General features: G+C 28.5%; 1 protein-coding gene across 1 annotated transcript in view; it reads left to right on the forward strand.

Moving 5' to 3' along the window:
- LOC100168206 overlaps positions 1-26605 on the forward strand; it is a 318228-nt gene that overhangs the window by 198013 nt on the left and 93610 nt on the right. The window contains exons 7-9 of the mRNA XM_008186112.3: positions 13980-14284; positions 14827-16004; positions 23362-23578. Coding sequence (XP_008184334.2) covers positions 13980-14284; positions 14827-16004; positions 23362-23578 — 1700 coding nt within the window. The remainder of the gene's footprint in view (positions 1-13979; positions 14285-14826; positions 16005-23361; positions 23579-26605) is intronic.

Consider the following 26605-nt stretch of genomic DNA (forward strand, 5'->3'; position numbering starts at 1 on the left):
TTATGAATAAATTGAGCAATTTGAAACACTTATGCACGTGATATTACGCAAAGTTAAAGTTTTTTTTTATTTCATGGCTTACAAAGGTGACACGAGTCGTGAAAATATTGTTACAAAAATATGGGATCGCGAGTCAAAAAGGTTAAACATTACTAGTCAAAACCATAGATAGGATGAAAAATATTTTTATATTAAAAAATGTAAAATTCATTAGGTTTATCTTTAACAACAACTTAGATCCATTCTTAATTTAAAAAAAATTGATTTGGGCATTTGTTTGTAAATATCTGTGAACTAGTGTCCACAATTCACATACCTAGGTATGCGTCTATAGCACAAATTATAATTATTAAGATATTATCACTGATAATTATAAATTTTTTTATTTCATACCTAGAAAGTTATTATACCTTAACTGAATAAATCAAGCGTAGTATCCAATTCACCATAAGCGGATTCCTCATTTCAATCGGATTTGTCCACAAACCTAGATATACTGAAACCAATATGTCGTGAACTGGAGTACACTGAAAACAAATTGTACTTATTGCTGGTGCATTTTATAACTGTTCATTTTTCCTGGCCGAAATGGGGTAATATAGCTAGTTAACAATAACAAATATCTATTATACCTAGTATGTGTTTTGGGAGTTAAACGGCCTCCTTCGATATTCTTTAGAATATAAACCGAAAACGTCCGAGCCGATCCACATGAGCTGTGAACCATATATGATAAATTCCATCACAATAAAATTCCATTTAACCAGATTGCGCATATTGTAGGCCATTGGCTTATAAATTAACTCATAATAATGCACGATAGTGCATCACATTCACGTGTTTCAGTATTATATTATAATAATCGTCGTGAAGCGCGTGAACTCGAATATTTTACCAATTTTTTCCTCAGATTTTCCATATATATTCATATAAAAATAATAATATGTAAATACAATAAATTCTAAGCAATATTGTAGGTACCTATAGTAGTGGCATATGAAATTATTTATCGATTCAAGAAATCCGGGAATAATATTATACTATAAAAGTTATATTGTTAATCATATCCTTCAGACGGATTCTCCAATCTATAAAATGAAATTGTAATACGTACTCATAAACGACTATGGAAAAACTAAGAGTACTTACCTGCATAAAAGCAGAACATTATATATTGTAATTGCACTTACGAACGTGAAAAACAAATCCGAAAATGTGCGATAGAGGGACGGTGAAAACTGATATTGAGAAAACTGCTATTACAAAATAGTTGCATACGACTGACTGACCGACTGAAAATGTCGTCTTTACTATGATAAAATACATGATGGAAATGAACTGAATACTGTTGGAGTTTAAGCAGTTCATTGTATCCAGTTCACCTCATAATGCACTATGTATATTTATTAATTATGACAAGCAATGAAAAGCGGTGAACTAGATACAGCTTTATATGATGATTGGTGTGGTAAGAGGAATGTCATTAAGTTGCCATCATACCATGTTTTTTATTTATCATGGCATAGGCGGAAATCCATTAGAATTTCTGGGGGGGCTAAACTAAAATAAAAACTATATTCAAATAATTTGATAGATATCGAAAAACAAAGAAACACATTGTGTCGCATATTTTGTTGAATTGAATCTGAAAGCATTTTAACAGCCTATAAGTACACATAAATACAACAAAAAAAGACCATTAAAAGAATAAAGTTTATTAAAATTATTGTAACACAATTGTTCTATTTTTTCTTGCAAATTTGTTGATTATGGAGTCATTGTCAATGTGTTTTACAATATCCTTTTCAATATTAAGTATTGAAATTGTGTTGAAACGATTTTGAAGCATAGATGTTCTTAACCATGTTTTTAAGCGTCTCATTGCCGAAAAAGAACGCTCACATGTTGATGAACTAATTGGAAGAGTGATCGCCACTTGCAACAATTTGTACACATTTGGGTAGACTTGCTTTGAGACATATTTTTTTATATCTTCAAGTTTAAAATCATTTTTATCGCATGAACTTTTAATACAATTTTTGGCAACTGTCATTTCTGATCTTAAATCTTGTTTAGATATGCCCAACAAGTCCTGAAAATATTTTTTGAAGTAAATCACTATTAAAACAGATTAACACACTAGGTATAGCGGCGACGGCGGCGGTGGCGGACTTGTTTACAATGCGACGCGTGTTACTTCGTGCGGGACTATGCTGCGGACTGGTAACTGAAGGTTTAGTTTTTCTGATATATATAGATGCGAGATAACGCTCTCGATTGTTCTCGAATAATCTTAAAGATATTATGACGTTATCGATTATAATATAATGTTTCTCGAAGGTTCTCGATAAGCACTAACGTACGAGAACATTCGCGAATAAGTACTGTACAATTAGTAAATATATATATCATATATTTTCACATAAAGACGACAAAATTTTTGGGGGGGCTATTACAATATTTGGGGGGGACTAAGTCCCCCCCAAGCCCCCCCCCCCCCATTTCCGCCTATGTATCATGGTCTTTACCAGGTCACTGTGATCTTGAACAATAAGGTGAACGGTTGCCTTAGCTGCGCTTACCGTTGTCGAACAGCTCTTCGGTACATCGGAGATCGTGGTAAGCACGGTCGAGGCATTTAAAATAACAGGGAGCAATATGGTATACGGTATACTAGAGCGGCGAGTGAATATAATCGTGATATTATTCATTGGTCTTCAATTACACTGGAACACTGTTGTCCTCGTCCTTTTTCTCAGCATTCATCTCACTTCCGTACGATTCAAAAAGATTTCCAATCGAACGATTTATCATGGCCATTTGAAAATGTGTACATGTTATGAACAAAGTCTGACATTATACACTCTGCAATGTATGCAAACATCACTGTACGCATTGTGAAATAAAACATATCTGACTTTGAAACGTAACATACATAGACATATTATAATAGTGGTGTGTAGTGCGTACAAATCTTGGTGAAATATCAAATAAGTCATAATAATCGATTCTCCATATTATCACTTGCTGATGTCTCATAGAAGTATTATATATTTACAATATGTAAATAGTTATTATTATTACTGTGCATTAAAGTCGCATCGTATTATTCATATACATATGAGTACCTAATAATGCTCATATAGAAATATATAGGTCACTTATTTTAGATTTTCAGCGTTATTTTATTGATAATAATCGACAACGATATACTTGTGTAATAATATTATGCAAGTTCGGCGGGATTAAATACAAAAGAGCATCAAAGTTGGACGTTTTAGTCTTTAGATTCGATACCTACCTGTAAAGCACCAAGAACTTTATGTTTTGCAAATCACATTATACCTTTGTCATATTTTACCACAAATTTGCACCAACAATTTCAAACTCTGAGTTAACAACTGTTAGTTGGAAATAAATTAACCATAAACGGCACCAAAAAGTCGAACTTATTTGACTGCTGTCTATAGAGTAAATTTTTCACAATGTACAATATTTAATATATCGTGGGTTCAGGACTAAAAGGTGCTAAATTGATATTTTTTAAAATCCACTATTTGATACACACATATTTAATGATCAATACAATAATAATCCAAACTCACATCCAACATTGTAGGATCATTATTTAAAAATTTATTTGGAACCAAAATCGATTAAATGTACACATTCGTCATTTGATAGCAATCTAAATAGTACCTTCTGGTTCTTAAAAATAGTGTTAAAACCAAAAAGTTGTATCTGCACGATAAAATAAATTAGTAATAACCAAAAATGGAATACTAGAACAGATTCTATGTTTTTCAAAGACATTGTAATGATAGCAGATTTGGGATAACGAACAAAATTCAGAATACTTTACTTAGACAAGACACTGAAATAGGGCTATAACATGAAAATTAACACAGCCAAGAAGAATATTCTAGTTTGTAACGGACAACAATTATACATTTATATACTAATATAATGATAAACAATATTGAATTGGAAAATGTTAATAGTTTCACATACCTTAGAAGAAAAATTACAAGTGACCTGAAAATTGCCACAGATATAAGCTGTAGAATAGCACTAGCAAAGCAGATGTTCTTTAAAAAGAAAAAAAAAACTATTCACCACAAAAACTTTAAACATTAATATCAGAAAAACACTTATAAAAACGATAGTATTGAAAATATACTGTATAGAGCTGAAATATGGTCAATTCTTAAGGATAATAGGAAAATAACGGAAGTATTCGAAACTTTTGGATGGGGAAAGACATTAAACATTTCCTGGACTACAGAACGACTGTCTTGTGTAGATGTGTGTCATAAAATAAATGAAAGGTATCGATATGGGAAACAATCAGGGAATGATTGGAGAATGAAATTGTTAAGACACCTCCTGAGGAATAATACAGCCATAATTTAAGGAAAAATCGAAAGAAAACTAGAAAGGAGTGGAAAAGCATTTCAACATTAATTCAATGTTCGGGTGGAAAAAAAAAGTAAATTTATCACATTTAAGATTGTATTAATTTGTAGTAAATACTCAAATTATGGGAATCTTATAATATGAGACCTATGTGTGTTACAGAAACCATGTTAAGTTACTAGATACCATATTCGATTATATATTACATATATAGGTACTTAACGAAAAACCTTTCAAAAATAGTCTTACAACTCTTTGTAATGCTGACAGATTACATTAATGATTTTCACACTAGTGATCGATGTAGAGAATAAGTTCATTTTTCATATTTTCCATTAAAGAGGTTCAAAATCAATTAATGTATGAGGGACACTTGAGTTAAAATGTATATAGTAAACACGGACATCATTAATGAACAGAAATTTGATACTATAGCGGTAATCGTTAATAATGGATAAATTGAAAAAAAAATCTCATAATAGTCTTCATAATATATTGATATAAAATAGAATGTACTTAGATTATATTATATCAACCCAAAGAATCTTTCAGCTTTTAATTAAACTCGTACTATAAAAATAAATATAGAAAATATACATATATTATATTATATAAAATAAGTAAATAATCACACATAAAAGGATGTCAGTGTTCCATTTTTTTTTCTCACTGACCCACGCACAAACTAAACAACTTGCGTTTAGCAGAACCAATTTTGTTTCGTTAGCCTTAATTATGTAGTGACTTGACAGTTGACATATAATAAAATATGCTAAGGATTATGGGAATATTATCTAAGGTATCCTATTAGTTGTTATTGATATTATAATTAATAGCTTATAATATATCGTTATGAATTATGATTTACTTTAAAATTAAAATATTTATAAAAACATACAATATTCACTAGATAATATTCTTACCTTTAAGATTGATGATTATAGGTCACCTTATTATTAAAATTAACAGCACAGAATTTAATTTACTCAATGAAAATGTGCTAAATTTCATATAGGTCAGAGAGTAAACAATTAATAACTAGCGTTAAAATTAATTATGAGCTGGTATAATATATCCATGTTATTGCAATGCATATAAAAATGTATATACTTTTTTTTTTATTTTTTTTTTTTTATAGCTATTAGTCGGGGACTATAATAGCTCAACAATTATTCAGTGTATATACTTTATTACAGAAAAAAAAATAAGAAAAAACCCCAAAAAAAATATTTAAATTTTTTTATTTTATAAATTCAAAAACCCTAAATAACAACTAATAATTAATAATTATAATACATAAGTATATATAAATTAATTATTACTTGTTTTAGAATTAGGTACAACAAAATATCATAATTGTTAAATAATATATGGCATATATATATTTTTACTTAATATATTCATAAAAAAAAACAAATATGCATAGTGGGACATCTAGTCTTAAATATATAAAACAACATTTTTTTACTTCAAAATCCTCTGCACAGAATTTAAAAACACCGCAACCACGAAAATTCTTCTTTGAAGACCATTGTAATTTAAAAAGTATTTTATTTGACAATGTCTTAATGTCTTTATAAAAACAACTTAGTCTCCAGTTATGTATTTTAATTGTATTTTGTTTAAATATTTATTATTTGTACATAATTTTGCTTGTGCGTGTTTATTTTAAATTTCCTCTTCATAAATAAGTAAAATAACAAATACGCTAGAACATTATATAAATATTAAAATAATTTAAGTGGTTCCATCTGAGTCGTCTGATGTCACTTAGTTAGTAGTTTGTTGGTCCAATGATGTGGGTACATGCGATGCGAGATAATTGGCTTGTCCTAACTCAATAGTCAATATACCTAGTATAGTCGAATTCCAACCAGCCAGTGACGTTTGATAAACAATAACGATTGCATATTTTATAACTAATGTATAACCATTATCGATTTATCCGTAAATTTTTAACGATTCTGGAATTTGAATTTAACTTTAGGTGTCACGCCATTGTCATTTAAACTCTAAAGGTATTCCAAATAAGAATTTGTGTAGTTTTGTAATCATCAAAATGTATAAAATTGTAAATTAATTTTTTTTTTTATAGGTTTATGAAAAAAATATGTAATACCGCTGGGTTGTATGCATAAGAATGTATTATAACTTATAAGTTCTACTTAAAATAATATAATCGTCTTACAATAACACGGTGGACATATTTTGGAAATTATTCATAATTTAAATACCTTCTTAAAATACATACATTTTGATCAAATAAACGAATTATCATGTGAGTGCGACGTCGTAACATCAAACTAATTTATATAGCAATCATCCGAGTTTTCTCGGCTCAACAATTTTCCAGAAATCCCGTTTTTTTCTTATTTAGACTCACTTTACACATTTTCTGTATCATCTTAATTATGCAACGAAATTAATTATATCATCAAGTTATTTCCATAGATTAAAAAGTAAAAATGCATCTCTAGCGAATGTTTGTCACACAGATCGGCATTTCAGTAGATTTACGCGTGATGGGCGGAAATACATTTTATATGTGCTATCAATCAATATTTCATGGAGATTACACAGCTTTGTTTGCGAATTTCAATATTATTATTTTTATTTAATTAAAACTAAAGATTTGTGATATCTCAAATAAATATTGAGTAATAATTATAGGGGTTGTTGCCAGTTGATAGAGCTTTTTTCCATTCCACCATTTTCCACGAAACATACGTAGAGGGGAGAGGGGGGGTTAGTGAGGTGGCTTAGTCATAACAAATCATTTTTTTAAATTTTAATATAGCGAAAAAAAATGACTAATTTGTAAATCTATAGAGTTCAGGCTATCTATGTTTCAACTTGACTTTTCGGATATAATGTTTTTCACGAACCGTACAAAAATGAAAATTAATGATTAATTATATATCTATATAATCGGTTTTGGTGAGAAAGGGTAAACAAGTTTTAAACAATGTAATATTGTACTTTTGTTTTATAGATAATTGTACGCCAGATCGAATGGTGACACTGACATTTGGCTATTTCAATAAATAATAATATTATTATAAAACCAGGTAGATAGCTAAATATCATTGCCACCAGTCGATCCGGCGTAAAATCATCTACAAAACAAAAGTATAATATTAGAATTTTGAAAAACCGACGTATATCTTTTCTCACCAAGACCGTATTAATTATTATTATTTATTTATTTATTTTTTTGTCATTCATTTTATTTTTATTACCACGCATTCTGCCACATTTGCAGCCTGCATTCAGTATTCGGCATATCAGCGTACGTAGATGACTACAGACTATTGACTAATTATTCTGAATTTACATTTAGGTTTATAAAAATAAAAAAAAAGTATTGCTTTTTCAAAAATCCATTAATTATTTTAAGTGTGTGTCAATTTTTATGGATCTAAATTAGGATGTTACCGTAAAAAAATACGTTGAGAAGCACTGGACTAGTAAGTAATAATAATATAATATTATAAACAAACAGGAACATAAATAATTTCTACAATACAAAAAGATATAAAGATAAATTACAGTAAATTACTGAATGTTTCATCCAAGATAGATAAATAGATAATATATTCATTTATATCTAGACAAGATAATAAATAATTAATATTTTTTTCTAGATAAGTCTCAACGCTTTAAAATAATATACTAACATATTTAAATAAATTATAAACATATTATTTACTAATTTTACTAAATTAATGAGATAAACATAATAAATTAATTCTTTAAAAATAATTAATAACTGGGTACATACGGATTAAATAAAACCTGAAGAAAATATAATACGTTATAATATCGCACAATTTATAACAATATCGTCGTTATTACCTATTACACCTCTAATATTATAAATGTATACAATTACACCTACATACTCGTAGCGTTGTCCTATTTTAGTTTAGATAAACTTTATTAAAAATCTACACTAAATTTTTAACCACATAACATTATAAGTATTACTTAAAACATTCAATTTAAACATAAGCATTGATCATATTTATGTTTTAAATTAGTTTGCCCATGACGCATTGACACTTAAACCGATTTTCCCATGAACCACACATTTAAATCAATTTTCATCGGATATGACTCATTACTAGGCATTCAAACACAGCTTTCAAATTTCTAAATTTTGACTTATAAAAGACATCAGAAATTCAATGTGGTACTCTGTCCAATATGTTATCCACCCTAGTCCGATTTGCCAACGGACGAATTACGACTGATTTGATTATTATAATTAAATATAAAATTCAAACAATATTCGACTGAATTAATGCACCCGTATAAGAGGTATACGGTTGCAGTCAGGTCCAATAATTTGAAGTGATGATGACTGACACTAACTAGACACTCAATCTTAGTTTTCAGCAGGTACCAAAATCACAAAATCGACTTGTTCCTTCAAAGACTTACAACTAGATAATATATTCTATTTGGTGTCTAGGTATTACCCCCATCTAGGGGATTCTTGATAAAGCGTGGTTTACTTACAACGAATTGCACCAGCGGCCAATTAGATATTATTAAAACAATATTGTAGATTTTATACAAATTTACTTTACCAAAGATATTATACATTGACGCAGTAGAATAAACTAAGCTGTAGGTACATAGTTAAAAAATTAAATGTAAATTTATGGGTATCGTAATGCAGGAGGTTGACGAACTGTTACAAATTTGCGAAGGATTAACCACACGTTTGTGGTAATATGTCTAACATGTCTAGAATTATTTCAAGGATTTTGCGGGTAGCGTAACCGGTGTTGACATTGTGCCGAAACAGACGTGAAATGTAATGCAGTAGCAGTTACGCCACGGGGTGTCCATGTACCCTTGTGTTTGTGTATTTTGTGTTGTTGCGGTCATTTGCAGGTGTAGATACAAGAGGGGGCATGGGAGCATTGACCCATATCTCAACAAGAAAAAAAAAGAAAAAAAAAGTGATTTACTCACTGTGTGTAAATTATTATTATATTATTAATTATAATTATTGTTTAATTTCAATACAATGACGAAAACTCATAATAGAAAAAAAAACATAAAATTATTATTTTATTAATGTTATTCAGTAATTTATAATCGCGTCGAATAACGTGACGTTGACGTTCTCGACATAATCACCCACATTTTAATACTATGTTCAAATTTATTTTATTTTTTATTTTTGTTCATACCTACCCACCTACCTATTGTTTAATATTATATTCATTTCACTACTAGTGCTACGATAAGGTGGTCAACAGTCATCTTTATAATGGTATTTATTATTTTATTTATTTATAATAGCTGGTAAACAGGTAAAACAACATTATTATGTTTAGTATAAGTTTAATAAAACTATTTAATATTTATTGAAATAAAAACATTTAATAAATATAGAAAATTGATTTGGTAACCAAAGGACTCTACGAAAAATAATTCAGATAACTACGGTTATTAGTACAATTTAATTACTATTTAATATTACAAATTAATTTTTTTGTATAGTCCTTAATCCTTATACCTATCTACATTAAAATTTAAAACTAACTATTAATCGATATTGTCGATTTTTAATAAGTTATATGAAAACACAGTATCCGTAACTTTGATTTTTAACTCAGATAGTGTCATTCCAAGTTGATCAACTTATAAACTATATTTTTATATTAAATGTCTCTAGATATTGAAATATATGATTTAAAACTAACTAGTTTAAAAAATATACAGGTATTGTATATTTTCGAATTGATTAATATATGAGTAAAATAATTTGATGACACAGACTACTGATTCAAACTCAAGGTGAAATATTAGAAGAGAGTAATATGAATTCTTCAGAGCATTAGTATTTTTAAAATAACATGAAAGGTATTTTTTTTATACTAATTAACCCTAATATTTGAAATTGTATTATTTTATTAGTATTTATGTGAAAGGAAAAATAGATATAATGATTAAGTAAAATTGAAGTAACTCTGTGTAATTTTACGTTTTCAATCTTATACCTAATTTATTAATGAAAATATAACTCTTAAAACGTGTTAAATAAAATAAACTCCATGACACTTTTTAGAGTACAATGGTAATTAGTTTTGACAAATCCAGGTAACAAAATAAGATTGTAATTTTAATAAGTCTAGAGATGAGGTTGGTTCAATAACTGAAAAAAAATGTTACACCTTCAGTAGCTGTTTTTTATACAGTACCTACCTATGTTAGTCAATTGGAAAGTCAGTAGCTCTATATTTAAATTTAACGAAGATATTACAGTAGATTTTTTAAAAAAAGTTCAATCACTAATAGCCTCCTCTCTACCAGTCCACAAAAATTTGTCAAAAAATGCTTCAAGTTTTTTGATTTGAAAATAAAACTTTTTTAAAAATTCGAAAATAGCCATTATAGCCGTTACAAATATCACGGGTCTATATAACTGACTTGTGCATATAAGTACACTGTGGATATATTGAACAATATTATAAAAACAAATACAAATATTTCTTACAGTTCCAACGATTTGTGTGTTCTTTATTATATTGAACAATAATTTAAAAACAAATACAAATATTACATACAATTCCAACGATATGTGTGTTCATTATTACCTATTGGATCATCATATTAGTTTTCATCGTTTGAAAACCATACAAGTTTACAACGTTATATGCTGTATTTTTGAAATTACAATTTGTTTTCATTTATTCAAAATTCAACCGATTTCAAAATTTTCTTTTTCTACATATTATAAATAAATTACGATAAAGAACAGTTATTTTTAAAATTTAAAAACAATTTAATCAATTTAAAATTTTAAGTAGTTTTTGAATTATTTTTTTTAGATAATGGTAAAACGGAGGCCTACTCGTATACACATGTATTAATTAAAAAAAAATATTCTACAATATTTGCATTATATTTTGAATTTAAACTACCAAGTTTCCAATTAATTAACATTCATATAATATTAATATTCATAACAGGTATATCATATTATAATATTATATCAACTGAATACTATTTATGAATAAAATATACAAGTGTGGGTCTAAATCAGACCACTGTAGTAGCTACATCTGAACTTCTTAAGAAATCTAGTGTATAGTCCCAATTTTACAGCTTGAGCTTAAAAACTTAAATACGGTTTTAATTTTTTCCAATTTAAAAATTGTCCACGAAAACTAAAAGAAATAAATTAAATATTTTATATATATTTTATCTGACTACCAACTTTGTATTTTAAGTGTATACTAAATCCGGCTGTATTTTAAGAAGAAAATATATGCAAATTGATTACAATATTTTAGCGACTTGTCAGTATGATAAGTAAACTAACATAAATGCATGTGTGTTTAATTTTGAAATGATATTGAATGTATGGTTTATTATTAATCGGTGAATTTTCCGTACGTTTATATTGATATGGCAATTGATTAAAATGATGTTCACTATTTCCGTGCTATTTAAATAAAACAATACAATAATTAATGACAAAGTTGATATATACCCAGATAAAACAGCAGGTCTTTATGTTAAATTAATTAAAAAGTGTATACTATGTTTTAATCGAAGTGATTTTTTTCATTTTCAAAAATCTGTTTACTCGTTTGTTTTAATTATAAAAAAAAAAAATTAAAAGACAATTATTAAAATGTAAAAATAAAATTGTTCAATCCTTGATATTTTGATAGTATATAGTATTACAAATCGCTTCAATTAAGATATTAGAATACATTTGTCATTAAATAAAAATGAATTTACATAACTAAAGTTCGTCTTTCCAAATTTTACTTCAGTTTTTCCCAGCTAAATAGGCATAACATTTTTTTGATAGTTACCACAGTTCTTTTACCTTTTGAATATTGTTTATTTTAAGATTTTAAAACAACATTTATTTGGTAGGTCTATATATTTTATAATTTTAATTTTTCATTTAATATTTCAAACCTATGTATAACCACTATTTTAAATATTACTCTCACTATCTTTTACTAATCGTAATCGAATTGAATCCCAAATAACAATTCCTTTTTATTACGTAATTACTTATTTTAAATGTGTTTTGACTATTCCGCGTTTGAGTCTGTGATGCTTAATAATGAATACGCGGTACTATCAAGTTATGCATTTATCGATGTCCGATACAATAATCAATGTTTCGTTTGTCTTAACAATAATTGAGATTTTAGTGAAAGTCTCACACTAAATGTATATGCATAAATATTATGATAATTACCTACTTAACTTATTTAATAATTTCTTATTACGACATATTTTATTCGTTACTATTGCTCCATTACAATATTATATATTAAAAAATAAGTGGTAGATCCAGGGCTTCATTTTTTTATTTTTGGTGGTGGGGGGGGGGGGCAAATTCCCTCCCCCCTGGATCTGCCACTGTCAAGAATAGAAATAATTGCATAATAATAATGTGTAGTAGGTACCTAGACACTAGACACCGCTATTATTGATCTCAAATTAAATTGAATCATTCGATTTACACATAGGCACATCATACTAATGGGCAGTATAGTGGAAATGTAACATTTTTACTTTTGGTTGTTAATGATATAATAACTATAATCAAGTTCATGGCGTGAACAATACCTTCTACTTGAACGACTTAGTTAAAATAACGACAAGGCGTCATGGCAACGAGTTGTCTTATCTGTGACTTAAGTTTTTTGACGGTTGCCGGCGTGAATTATGTGTATTATAAACTATAGATGACTTTATGACAAAATACTGAGAGGGTTATACATTATATTCTTTCAGAATTTGTAGAAGGGTATTTAAGGACTGTGACGTTAGTGAGACATATTTTATTCTTTTGTTAGGATTAACCGCAAGCGTTGTGTTTATGCACAGAGATGTAAGCTTGCAAATTTTCAATCGAACATTTTTTTATTTTATTGACATTTTTAACTTTATTTTCTTAACATAATTCATTTTTGTTGATGTACGGTTAGTATGTTAGTGAAGTGTTTATTATTTAACTAGGAATTAAACAACTGCAAATATGAAATAAAATTACAATATATAGGTATATCACGATATACATAATATATGATAGTTAAAACGTATTCATCAATTATAAATAGTTGTGACTCGCGGTCTTGTGTTAAGACTAGGTACAATGTAGTTTTTGATAACTCATAAAAAGTAGTTAGTGTATTACTGTGGAAATAACTCAAACAATAAAAAAACAATAATCTGAAAAATCAATAAATTTAGGAAAACGATTGTAAACACTCAACATTTATATTGAAGTAAAAATATAAAATGTTTATTAATCGATACACATATTATGCACATTTATTACAGCGATAAATGTATTTGTACCTATTTTGTATTTACTATAATATAGGTATTATTTTCAATAGAATAATATTAAAATGGGTACCTACTTAAACGGTAATACAAGTAAATTCATAGATTCGCGTTTAATTTAAAATATAAAATAAAACGGCACCGAGTAACCAACAATGCGCATTGTCGGATCGCATGATACGTCGACGATTTTTATATTATTTAAATATTTATTTTGCACACAGATCCGATCAAAATGATTCTTCGCGCAGTTCTATATCGTTGGACGATCAATCATTGTTGCCGTTCAAAAACGCTCTGCACACGGCCATTGACTATGGGTCATTAGACGTGGTGCGAACGTTGCTCGAAAACGGCATAGATCCCAATGCAGGTGGTCACGTGTTGACCGATCTCGACGTGCCTCGACACTCTCCGTCTGGATCATCCGGCCCAAGTGAACGATGTAACGTCAAACCAGCGTCGATTCAATGCGAAATCGACGAGGAAACAGGATTCGATATACACGATATCTATCATTACGATACAGGTGGTTATAGCTGGTGTTTTGTATGTCAATAATTATAGTTATTTTTTTATTTTGGTTGCGGTGATGAGACGATGCTGTGATTTCAAGTTTTTATATTTTGAGGGAAAGATTTCCATTTTGGTCAACCGCGGTAGAAAGAATCACTTGTTTTTAAATAATCAGTCAACAATTACGCACGATGAAATTAATGTCGGTAAAATTTGTTCATAGATACTATACGTCTTATAATATAAGGTCACTCTGCATAATATAATATCGAGTATAAATGAGGGAGATCCAATTTATTGAAAATGATTTATTTTCTTATTCCGATAGCAAAAAAAAAAAAAAGGTCAATTTTTATCGCAGAGTACCTACACTATTTTGTCGTAAAATAATTCAAAAGCTGTATCAGTAGTAAAAAATAATATTATATTTAATTTGGCAGTTCGATACTGTGATAGTGTATAGGATATAATATCTAAAATTACACTTAACAGTATCCACCATTTTTGTAACCACCTGATATTAACGGTTTTTTTTTCGATTATGTTTATCTACAGAAATCATATCGGTGGCAGACGATGTGCGGCCAGCCGAAGAAGTAGTGGTCACGGTCGGCCCGACCACGTCGGCGGTGTCGACACCGTCGCCGAAACCCACAGCTATGGTGGTAGCGGTCGCCGAGCGCAACGCCAACCGGTCGGTACTGATGCGACAACGTTCGCTGTCGCTGGACAACGATCAACCGGCGAAGAAGAGCCGACCACTGCTGCAAAAGCTCCGGGCCGGCTGCAGCAAGCTGGTCCGGTCCACGCCGGCGGACATGTGCGGCTACGAAGCGGAACAGGCGCAACACGGGCGGCCGGCGACCGTCCACACTACTGGCGTCGCGGGCGTCGCGTGTATCGCGGGTGGCTGCGCGGCGGCCGGTTTCGTACCTAAGGGCGTGGCGGGCGCGGCTGGTTTTGTGGCCGCCGCGCCCGCAGAGTTCAAGGGCATTATGAGCGAGCTCCGCCGGAGCAGTGACGTGGTCCGCGCCATACTCTGGAACCTGTCGTTCCGGGACACGTACAGCAACGGCAACGCCAGCGACATGGACAGCAGCACTGACCTGGACGTGGACACGCTGTTCGACCGGCATGAGCAGCGACGGTACGCGGACTACGAGTTGGAGAACGGTGGCCGGCTGCCGCTGCTCGACTCCCGTTCGTCGCTCCAGTCGTTGCAGTCACTGTCGTCCACCGGATCCCCGACGGTCCCGGCCGCGGTGTCCGGTGGCTCGGTGTCCTCGGTGCCGATGGCCGCCGATTTTCCGGTTACGGTGCCAGTGGTCATCTCAGACCACGCACTGGCCGCCGTGTGTCAATCGCAACAAGCGAAGCCACTGCAGTCCTCACGACCTCCACCACCACCGCCACCTCCACCGCCTCCACCACCGCCATCACATCCACTGATACTGCCGTCACCGACACCTCCACCATCGACGCCTCCACCGTCGATTATATTGCCAGACACTGTGTCACAGCCGAGCGCCGACACCGACGACGTCCTCACGGTCGTCCCAAAGATAATTTTCAAAATCAAGAGCTCGCTGTCGTTGGACAGGATGAACGAAATGGCTGACATGTACACAAAACCGTACTTGATGACTCTACCACCGCTGTTCTTGGCCGTGGTCCGCCAAAATCCTACCATGATTTACTTGCTCCTCAAGTTTGGCGGCTCTCCAAATGTCCAGGTTAGTCACTTGAATTTATTGTTTTATAACATATACAAGTAGGTAGGTTTAGATTCATCATGGTTTTATGATTGACACTTTACCGTCCACGGAGAGAAAGAGAAGTGGATAATGATAAAGATAGATAGAGCAACAGGTATGTAGTGAGTTACTGCGCGATACAGGGATAGATGGATTTCGTTAATTACCTTTTTTGGTTATGTCACTGTCCAACTTGTAATTTATAATAGTTAATTTACTAGGTACTTGAACGGATTTATTGGTTTGGAATGTACAGGCAACAAGTTATTATTATCCATGGGTCAAAGTCGAACAAAATGATACAGTGAAACGAGAAAACTCGTACATTAGTTTCATAATGGTTTATATTGTCATAAAATATATACTTATTTTTTAATGCATTTTGTTGTAACGTACAGACGGAGATACCGATATTAGTTCGATAAATACCTAAATGGTTTAATTTATATTTTGTTGAATTATTATATGTTATTATTTATTAGGTATGGATACCTCTTGAAAATCAGAAAAAATCACACATATTCATTATTGTAAACACTTTGGGATACTTTTCAATTAGTTTTCTCAGAACACACACTACGCTCAATTTAGGAGTATCAAGTGTCTTCTTTTTTTATGTATACATATACATTTTATTGGGAAAAATTATTATTGATGAAATAAAATATATGATTATTATTCATTATTTAACTAAACCAGATTGAAGTGAGCACAAAAAAAAAGGTGAAGTCAACTTGTAGTAGGGTTTCAATATACCACATCATTCTGTAGGTAATTGAAATGGATGAGTTAAATAATATGAATTCAATGATAAATCTTTGTATGCAAAAAAACAATTCTGAGAAGAGACTGCGGGTTAGCCAATATATTTTCCAAGGATACATTTTAATAATTTATATATATTCCAATTTGTGAGAAGTTGATTTTTCTATTAGTTATGTGGTAGGTCAAACTAATTTTTACCAAAAATATCGAATATTCATATATATAATGTTACACAATATTATTTTAATATTACATATTACATTTTATTGTATCATAATAGTATATTATTATTAACTTGTAAGTTTATACTGAGTACCTACCGTAAACTAGTATGAAAAGGTCCATAGTATAAATAATATAATAACATACGTTATGGCAAAAAGTACTTGTCGTTAATATTTTTCGATTCAAAATTAAGTAGGTAACTATCAATTAATGAAAAAAATCTTATCTTCGATCTAAATATAATATTTTTATCAATATTTGAACTTTAAATGGTTAAGAAAAAAATTTTTACTTCTTATTAACAATATTTTAAATTACTATAAGAACAACGTATAAAGAATTTTTGATATGATATGTTCAATGTTATTAACATGAATTTAAAAAAAAAAAATATAAAAGTTAAGCATTAGAAAATTTCTTTTAATGGCTATTGAAGGGACGTATTATGATGAACGTTTTAATATAGTGTTTAAAAAATGTCAATATAAATTGCTAATTATTGATAAAAATGTCAAGTTTTTACTCAGTTTTATTATTGGACTAATAAAAAATAAATAAATAGATTTTGTCAAAAACAGTTTTTACCAAAATAACCTGGTCATTTTTTTCACTTTTCTTCACCGAAAAGTTCTTTTTTACTTTTGAAACGAAGTACCAAATAGATTAAACTTGCTGCTAGAAATCACCATCAAAGCAGAAAATCGAAGAATTTTTCCTGCACTGAAACTCGACGATTGGCATGTCAGATACATATTTTCAAAAAAAAACATACTTTTAATATATTTTTAAATATAAAAAACAGATTTCTTGATATTATCTGTAAATCTGTTATGTTTATATAATAAATATTTAATACAAAAAATGAATCAATTATTTTGCTATTTATAACATGAACTGAAATAAAAATATAATTTTCTCGTTGTGATTATAGTTTGGAATGTTTCATGTTTATATACTATAAACTATAATATTTATGTGCAGCGTTAAAATACTTGGTACATCAAAACAATAATTTATTATTTAATGTGCTGTTTAATTGTTATAAATTATTCAATAAATTATTATTTTTAATTTTATAAATATGTATGATGTTACATTTCTTAAAACAATTTGGAATTTACAATTATTTTATGGCAAATATTTTCTTTCCGCACCATCATAGTTTATTTATTTTATAAAATTGTTTTCAAATTCATGCTTGCAAAATCTCAATAGTAAATTATTCAGAAATGATGTATTATTAAATTTAAATAACATAATATCATATAGTATTCATCCAGGCAAATATACTCATAATATTATATCAACTATATATAATAATAATAAATATGCATACAAATTTTAAAATAATATGACTTAAATGATTCTTAATATAAGAATTACATTTAAATGCAGTTGTAGAAAACAAACAAGTATTGGAATATTTTTTTTTAGTGCATATATGAAAAAAAAACAAGATTTAAAAAAGGTGGACACTGGACAAGTGGGTATCGCTTGCTGTACAGTCATTGTTGAGTATTTCGTTTTAATGGATGAGTTATATTTAAATTCAGTGATAAATCATTGTATACGAAAAACGATTCTGAGCGAGGAAGTTGTGTCAGCCTAGCATACTTGTATAAATAATAAAGTCAATTTAATAGTTAAAAAAAAAAATTATAAAAATTAAAAATATCTCATGACTATAATACGGTAACTGAGATGAAAATTGTATTGTCTATAGTAGTAGAAAACTTCTATTAAAATTTCTAATGTTAAATATGAGAAGAAAAAACTTTATTAATTTCTAACTGAAAAATAATTTACAAAATCTGAAAAAACTATCATGACTATAAATAGCTTAAAAAGAGCTAACATATTGTTTGATAATTTTACCATATATGGTTGAATTACAACAAAAATCGATAGATGAAAATTCGTTGGTTTATCGGTGAAAATCCAATAACATAAAAAACTAATGTTATTTTTCGGTTAGCTTTTTAATTAAGTCAGAAAGTTAGAAATTCTCGAAATATGGGTAATTTTAATTAGGTAACTCAAATGTTGATGATAGATAGAAAAAAAATATATTATTGTAAACACGATGCATTCCTTCGCTCCACCCAGAATCTAAAATGGCACAAATAAAAAATATGAGTTTTGATATGCACTTGATGTAAAAGTCATCTAGTTAAGTATCAATAAAATATAATAATCTTTTTTGATTTGTTCATACATAATTATAATATTTTAAGCTATTCAGTCATATTATACAGTTAGAAATGTTTTATTATATAGCTAAATAACCCGGAATCGCTCGTGAAAAAAGTTAAGAATAAATAAGATTGTATAATTATTAATACCTCACCGATAAACTGGCACATTGAAAAACGATGTGTGTTCTCCCCCTCACCTGCCATACTAAAAATAGAAAAAAGAACGACGGTGAGACAATCGGTGGTGATAATTTCAAGAACTATTTGAAATTAAAACTTGAAAATACTCAAAAGTTTTGTCAGAAAAGTGAAAAAAACGAATCTTCTCTATATGTCAAAAATGGGAAAAGTGCTCAAGGAAAAACCCTCTCTTCCCTTACAAACCAAAACTGAAATAAGATCAATGCTGTGACTTTTGGTGGAGGTGTGGGATATTTTCAACAACTTTGTGTAATAAATAAATAGTAATATATTATTCATAATTTTTTCACAATAGTGTAAAAAATAAATACAAATATGCACCATTTTTCATCCTTGGGCCACAAATTAATAAAACACCATAGAGCACCGTAGAGCCAGCAAGGTGTATTAAGAACAATTTCACAACATAAAAACAAAAAATCATAAAGAAGTTCAATAGTGTCGCCAGAAAAGAGATAAATAAAAGAGGCCTTAAAGGTAGGAGATCCTGTAAAAAAGTTGTTGGGCCTTAAGTGTTTAGAAGCAAACAGAGCTTTCATCCCATCTGTCTAACCGTTACAATATTTTATTTTTTTATAGAACTTTTTGTTATGATAACAAAACTTAACCGACCAAATTGAACAGAATAAATAAAATATTTTATGGAGTTAGAACACGACATTTTTGAAACAACTGTCTATCGTGGTGCGTAGTTCTTATTAAAATTATTTACAAATTGTGGTTTGGTATTAACCGTACATGTACTTAAGTCTCAATACATTTCAACTAGAATTTTAAAAGTTTTGAAATTAAAGGTTCCTAATTATTAGCTCGTACAAACATTTTTTATATTAGTTAAATATTTTCATTTTCATTGATTGATAACTGATGAATGTTAAAATGTAATGTTTCTGAACCATTATTTTTGTTTATTATAATTAATAGTATTTTTTGTGGTTTTAAGCCTAAATAAATTGCACAATTCAGTAAATGTAGGTACCGTTTTCATTCCAGTGTAATTGCTTTGTTTAAATTAGTCAAAATGTTAATAGCTTACTCAATTTTTTTAAAAACTGTTAAGAATTTAAAAAAAATACATCTTTAAAGTTACATGTCTGGGCGACTTTTTTTTAAAGAAAATTATAGATGAATTTTTTGGACCAGTATCTACCCGAAAACGTTTAAATGGAATAAAACAAATAGAAGAAATTAATTTAATTATAAAACTCATCTATATTTTTACTCAGAATATTAAACAATAGTTTAATGTTAATGATGATTTTATGTGCGTACTAATTATACAATGTATAACGTATTAATGTATATTGTATAAATATAAGGATATTATGGGAATATATAAGGAATTTATTTATTAATTATTTTATTAATTTAAATATCAATCAAAACATTTACATTTAAACATTTTAAGAAATTATATAAGATCATTTAATTTGAAATAAACTTATTTGTTGTAAAAAAAAAAAAAATTCACTAGAAGCACAAAATTGAAAATATGTTAATTTTGTCCAAAACGTTAGTATAACTAATATTAAAACCAAAATACATACCAATATATACAATATAATTTATATTTCAAATTAAATCAAATCAAATATTTTTCAAGTATCTAATAATACTATTTTCAAAATACAATATTTATTTATTATATTTTAAGGATGAAACGCCCAATTAAAATTGTAGAGTGACTCTACTAGTAGATAACTACTTGTATTTATAAAAGCAATCAATTAATATACAAACTTAATTAATTTATAACTTTAATTGAGTAGAGGGCAGCTTAAAGACGTACCTATAATACTAAGTTAACAAAAATATGTTAGTAACATAATAATAAACAATTGAATTCGTGAAATAAACAATAACATTATTCAATCAATTAATATAAATTAAATTATTTAGGTATAAGTTTATAGAATCAACATAGGGGGTAGGTACACAGGTATATGTTAAAATTATTTAGTTGATAGCCACAAATAGAAGTTACATCAATATGTAGTAGCGTATCGGCCGTAATTCGGATGGCAAGTAAAGAGTAGTTAATTTTATATTTGTTCGACTAGGAACATGGAAGTTAAAAGTGACAAGTAATCCTGGACAGTTAATATATACATTGATTAATTTAAAAATAAAGCATGTAACTAATATATCCTTCTTTCTATCTAACTATTCAAATTTTAAGATTGAAAATATAGACTGATATGACGAACGCGGAATGAGGTACTTACATATTATCATTATGATCAATACCCCATTATAATTTATACACATATTTGAGTAGAAATATAGGTGTATAGTATGTAGGTTAGTTGTATGCACTTTTCACCATACCCAATTATTTTCGTCGATAGATTCTTTGAGCAACAATATCGTGCTACTAATTTCATGTATTATCACTTCACTGTTAAAACTTCAAAACAAATTTGCTGTACAAGTTTAATTTAATTATTAGAGTTGGTTTGAAATTAAATTTTATATAAGCTGCATTAACTAATTTCTCTTTGATTTTACCGACAGTTCGATCATAAAAGGTGACGGCAATAAATATTTCAATAATTAACTTGTAAATTTTTTGTAAATATATCGACATTTCTTACTAGGTTATCAACGCAAAATGTGTTTTTCACTCAAATATATGGGATAAGGCCAGTCATAAATATTATATACAATGTTGCATTAATATTATACAACTACCTATACAAGTAAAAAATAATTGATATTTCCAATTAATCGATATAAGTAATATTTGATACAATTTAATAAATAAACAGTAACTTTTGGGTGTTTTACATTTAAATATTCTTCTGTATTCACATCAGCTATGTTTTCAGCTAGGTAATACAATAATTATATTTATAAGTACTATTTGTTTAACAAGTAATAAATTGATCTCATTACGTCAACTATTTTGCCGTTTTATTTTTCTACTATTTTCTGTGTCCGCGAAATTGTTTATGAATACCTAGTGATTAGTTTAAGATTAAAATCAGACATTTTTTACTTATTGAACCGGTGAGTATGTATACAAATTTCGTGTTAAAACAAATAACTAAGACTCCTATATTTAGATAATGGGCGAGGTACCTTATGAAATATGTTTTTCGTTCACAATAATACATTATAGCATACCTCTCATAAAAATTAAATACACTTTTATAAATGAGATGTAATCATTTAATTATCTTATAATAATTAATCTTATGATTAAAGTATAAAATTAATTTCTTAGTATCTTAAATTAACTGTACTGTATAGACACATTTTTACATTCAGTAAAGTTTGTAATATTATCCTAAGAGTTTAAGGAAAAGTAAACTTTTGACGTTTTATAAAGGTTTATTACGGAAACATTCCTCCACGGAGGGTAAGAAACAGTATTTTTGTATTTTGATTAAATAAAATGATGCACTTATAAGTAAGCTATATAGTACATAATATCTTATACTTACCTAATACTAATGATTCTAAACACCATATGGATAGAAAATATACACATTCGAATAATATTTTAAATTGGCTATCGTTCTTATAATAAATTACACTTTTCTGGTATAGTGTTTATTGTGTTAGCTATAAGCTACTTATTAAAATAAAAAAACAAATTGCAACTCATTATGAAGACATTAATTGAAAAGCTATCGTATATTACAACAAAAATAAACTGGTTTTCTTATAACTTATGGCCAATATAATTATAGGTTATTTTGAAAATCATGCATTATAGTGAATTTGATTGAGCTATCAGAATAAGAATATAATATTTTGGTTGGCTACCAAAATAAAAATCAATTAAGTAGAGCACACAACATGTATTTGTATCTACCATAAATATTAAATTATCGATTATTAAATTTAACATATTGTCTATTATTCTGTACAAACACAATATGATATCTTAATACCTTGATTTTTTTTTCTTACCATATTTAAATTGTATTTTATTATGTTTTCAGGATATATATGGTAACACGCCACTTCATTTAGCCATCGTACAACCGGAGATATCATGGAATTGCGTCCTGGATCTTCTTGAGTTTGGTGCAAAAATTTGCACTAAAAATGCTTCAGATATTTGTCCATCAGATATAGTGGACTCGTTATTGCGTATTCAAGTCCATATGATCAGTGACTGCTGGAAGATTTTGTCCGGGTCAACAGCTGTTATTAAAGGTATTGAACTTGACATATTAGCATATAATTATCATTAAGAAATTCAAAAAATGTAAAACATTTACAAGATAACCGATAATAAAAAACAATATTATAATATTATCTAGGTCAAAGCAATTATGAGAAATACTGTTTAAATGTTCTAATGGATTTTTAAACAATTGTAAATAACCTGTAGTCGGTAAATACACTTTATCGTATTGTTTCCGTCAGTAAAAATGTAAAATGTGATTGAACACACTCTTCGTCGACAATACCATTTTTTATATTTCAATTGATTGCTCTTAATATATACGTTACATTGCTCCAACTTTTAAATTTCATTTCAAATATGCAAAATGTTTATTTTTTTCTGAAAATTTCAGTTTGGTTGAGTACGAACTAATTTTAAACACAATATAATTAGCAAAATAATCAAAAAAAAACGCGATGATTTGAAGTAAATATGACAATGTTACACGCGTTCTTAATCATATGATACTTACAGTAAGCTCTTTGATCAGTGTCTCATTGTTCGGTTAAAGGGATAATCACGTGCAGTCGTTTGTTAGCTGTTTCGATTGCGAAACTATAGATTGCTATCAAGAGTAACGTATAAAATGTGTGGTTTACTGTTTCATTTAAAATCGTAAATAACAATATAAATACTTACAGGTAGGTATATCGCTACTATCTACTATCGTACATTTGTTTTATTGCCAAAATTATTGTCTAGATAACACTCGGACGATATCTTTTTCATATTTTATATGTTACAGTTAAATTATGTTATTTAGGGATTATCTTAGACAATAAAGATAAATCCAAAGTAAATTAGGAATCATGGTTATTGGTTGGTCCGCAAATAAATGTAATGTTTTTGCAACGCGGATAATGTGTATTGAATACAGTTTAATATAGTACATAATCGGTAACAACTTACAATTCTAGAAGTTATGAATATTACACAATTAAAAAAAAAATACTGGAAGTTATAATTAATTCAAATCCATAATACTTTTATTGCTTTCCAAGTCACCTTACTATATTGATAAGTTAACTATTTATAGGCTTTTGAAAATAATAAACACCAAAAACCACATTTAATATATTTTGTGTTATACAAATATGTGTTTGATTTTTTTTTTTATAAAAATTAGATTACTTTAATGTATAATATTGATTGAGCCGTAAATTTAGCGCAAAAATGTATAAAAACGTAAGTCATACGGTTTTTTTTTTACGAGCAGGCACAAATACAGAAATCGTGTCTATATAGCTCTAACCAAAAAACTAGAAGTATTATTGTAACTTAATCTATACCTACTTAAACACTATGTCAGATATAATCAGGTATTCGTAAGATAGTATTAATATAATATATTATATTTTGGTCACCCAACTTCATGTGTGTTTGTGCATGTGTAATAGTAGCATATTATAATTATTGTTACCTACAATATTATAATATTGAATACAATTTCAGAGTCCGTTGCAGTATTAGGAATGCTATTCACTAAAGAATTTAATTACATTCCAATTTTTGAAGAAAAATCATTAAAAACTCTATCAAAAAATATACATAAATTAAATAATGACATAATTTGTAATTTACGAACTTGGCAGAATAGGCCAAGTTATGGTATTGACATTTGCAATATTTGTATATTTGTTTTTATAAGTGAAAAAAAAAATTATGTGAATTAATTGATTTTCTTGCTATAAGACATCAGTCGTACAATATTTCCTACAAACAATGTGTATTGGTAGGTAATTAAAATCATACATAATTTTACCAAAAGGATACATATAATATTATGGTTTCTGAAATAATAGCTGTTAATTAAATTTCGGCTGAATCGACAAATATATTATTATTACGGATTCATGCCGTGTTTGTACAACCTACACACTCAGGTTATATATAAATATATAATATATTTAAACGTATGAAAAATATATTATTTAGTAATTTAGAAATACATTTTACGTAATAAAACGTGACACAGTACCTACTTGGACATAGATGGATTAATATAATATCTCATTATTTTCTAAAATTTTTAAGAGATTTTTTATATACCACAAACCTTCACACATTTTTCAGTATTTTGCAACATAAATACAATTAAATAATAAATACAAACATCATTTTCTAATGATAAAATTTCAACGATAATTACACGTTGTGTTTAGAGTTTAAAACTGTTTACAGTTTAAAAATCCTGATATATGTAACCAATTATACCTATATTTGACTTCAACTAATATTGAAAATGGATTTACTACAGCAAAACCTACATTTATATATATAAAAAAAAAAAGGCGGGTAAGTCGTGGATGTCGCTCTGCTGTACAGTAGGTTACAAGTGGGTTACTGTAATGGATGGAATTAAATTTGAATCCAATGATATTATATCATTGTATACGAAAAACGATTCTGAACGGAGATGATTTGTCAGTCTAGGATATATTATTTTTAAAGAAAAACTTATGGAGAACCTTGTACCAAATTTTAAAAACTTAGTTATAAAAGAAAAAATTTTTACGATTTTTCAACCACTAAATTACTTGCAAATTTTCACAATTTTGACATATTTCGTATAAATTTGAACTTTAAATGCTTATAAATAAAAATTGTGACAATGTATTCCTTTTATTTTGAACTGCTATTGTAAAAATATGTTAGAAGCCTTGTATTAAATTTCCAAATCTTAGAATTAAAAAGAAAAACTTTTATGAATTTCTGTTTAAGATTATTTGAACATTGCCGTAATTTTTACGTATTTAGTCAAAATTTGAACTTTAAATGCTTATAAAAAAAAATTGTGCCTATGTATTTTTATAATTTTTGAATGGGAGTTAGAACAACATATGTGGACCCTTCTATTAAATTTTCAAGTATTTTGTCCCAGCTAATTTTTTTTTATCAACATTTATAAAAAAAAAATCAAAAAAAATCGATTATTTCAATTGCCTATAAATAGATTAAAAATTAGTGAAATATTTTGAAAATAAAACTATATAAAGAAAATGTCAATTTAAACA

This window comes from Acyrthosiphon pisum, chromosome X (assembly GCF_005508785.2).
Source record: "Acyrthosiphon pisum isolate AL4f chromosome X, pea_aphid_22Mar2018_4r6ur, whole genome shotgun sequence".
NCBI lineage: Eukaryota > Metazoa > Arthropoda > Insecta > Hemiptera > Aphididae > Acyrthosiphon > Acyrthosiphon pisum.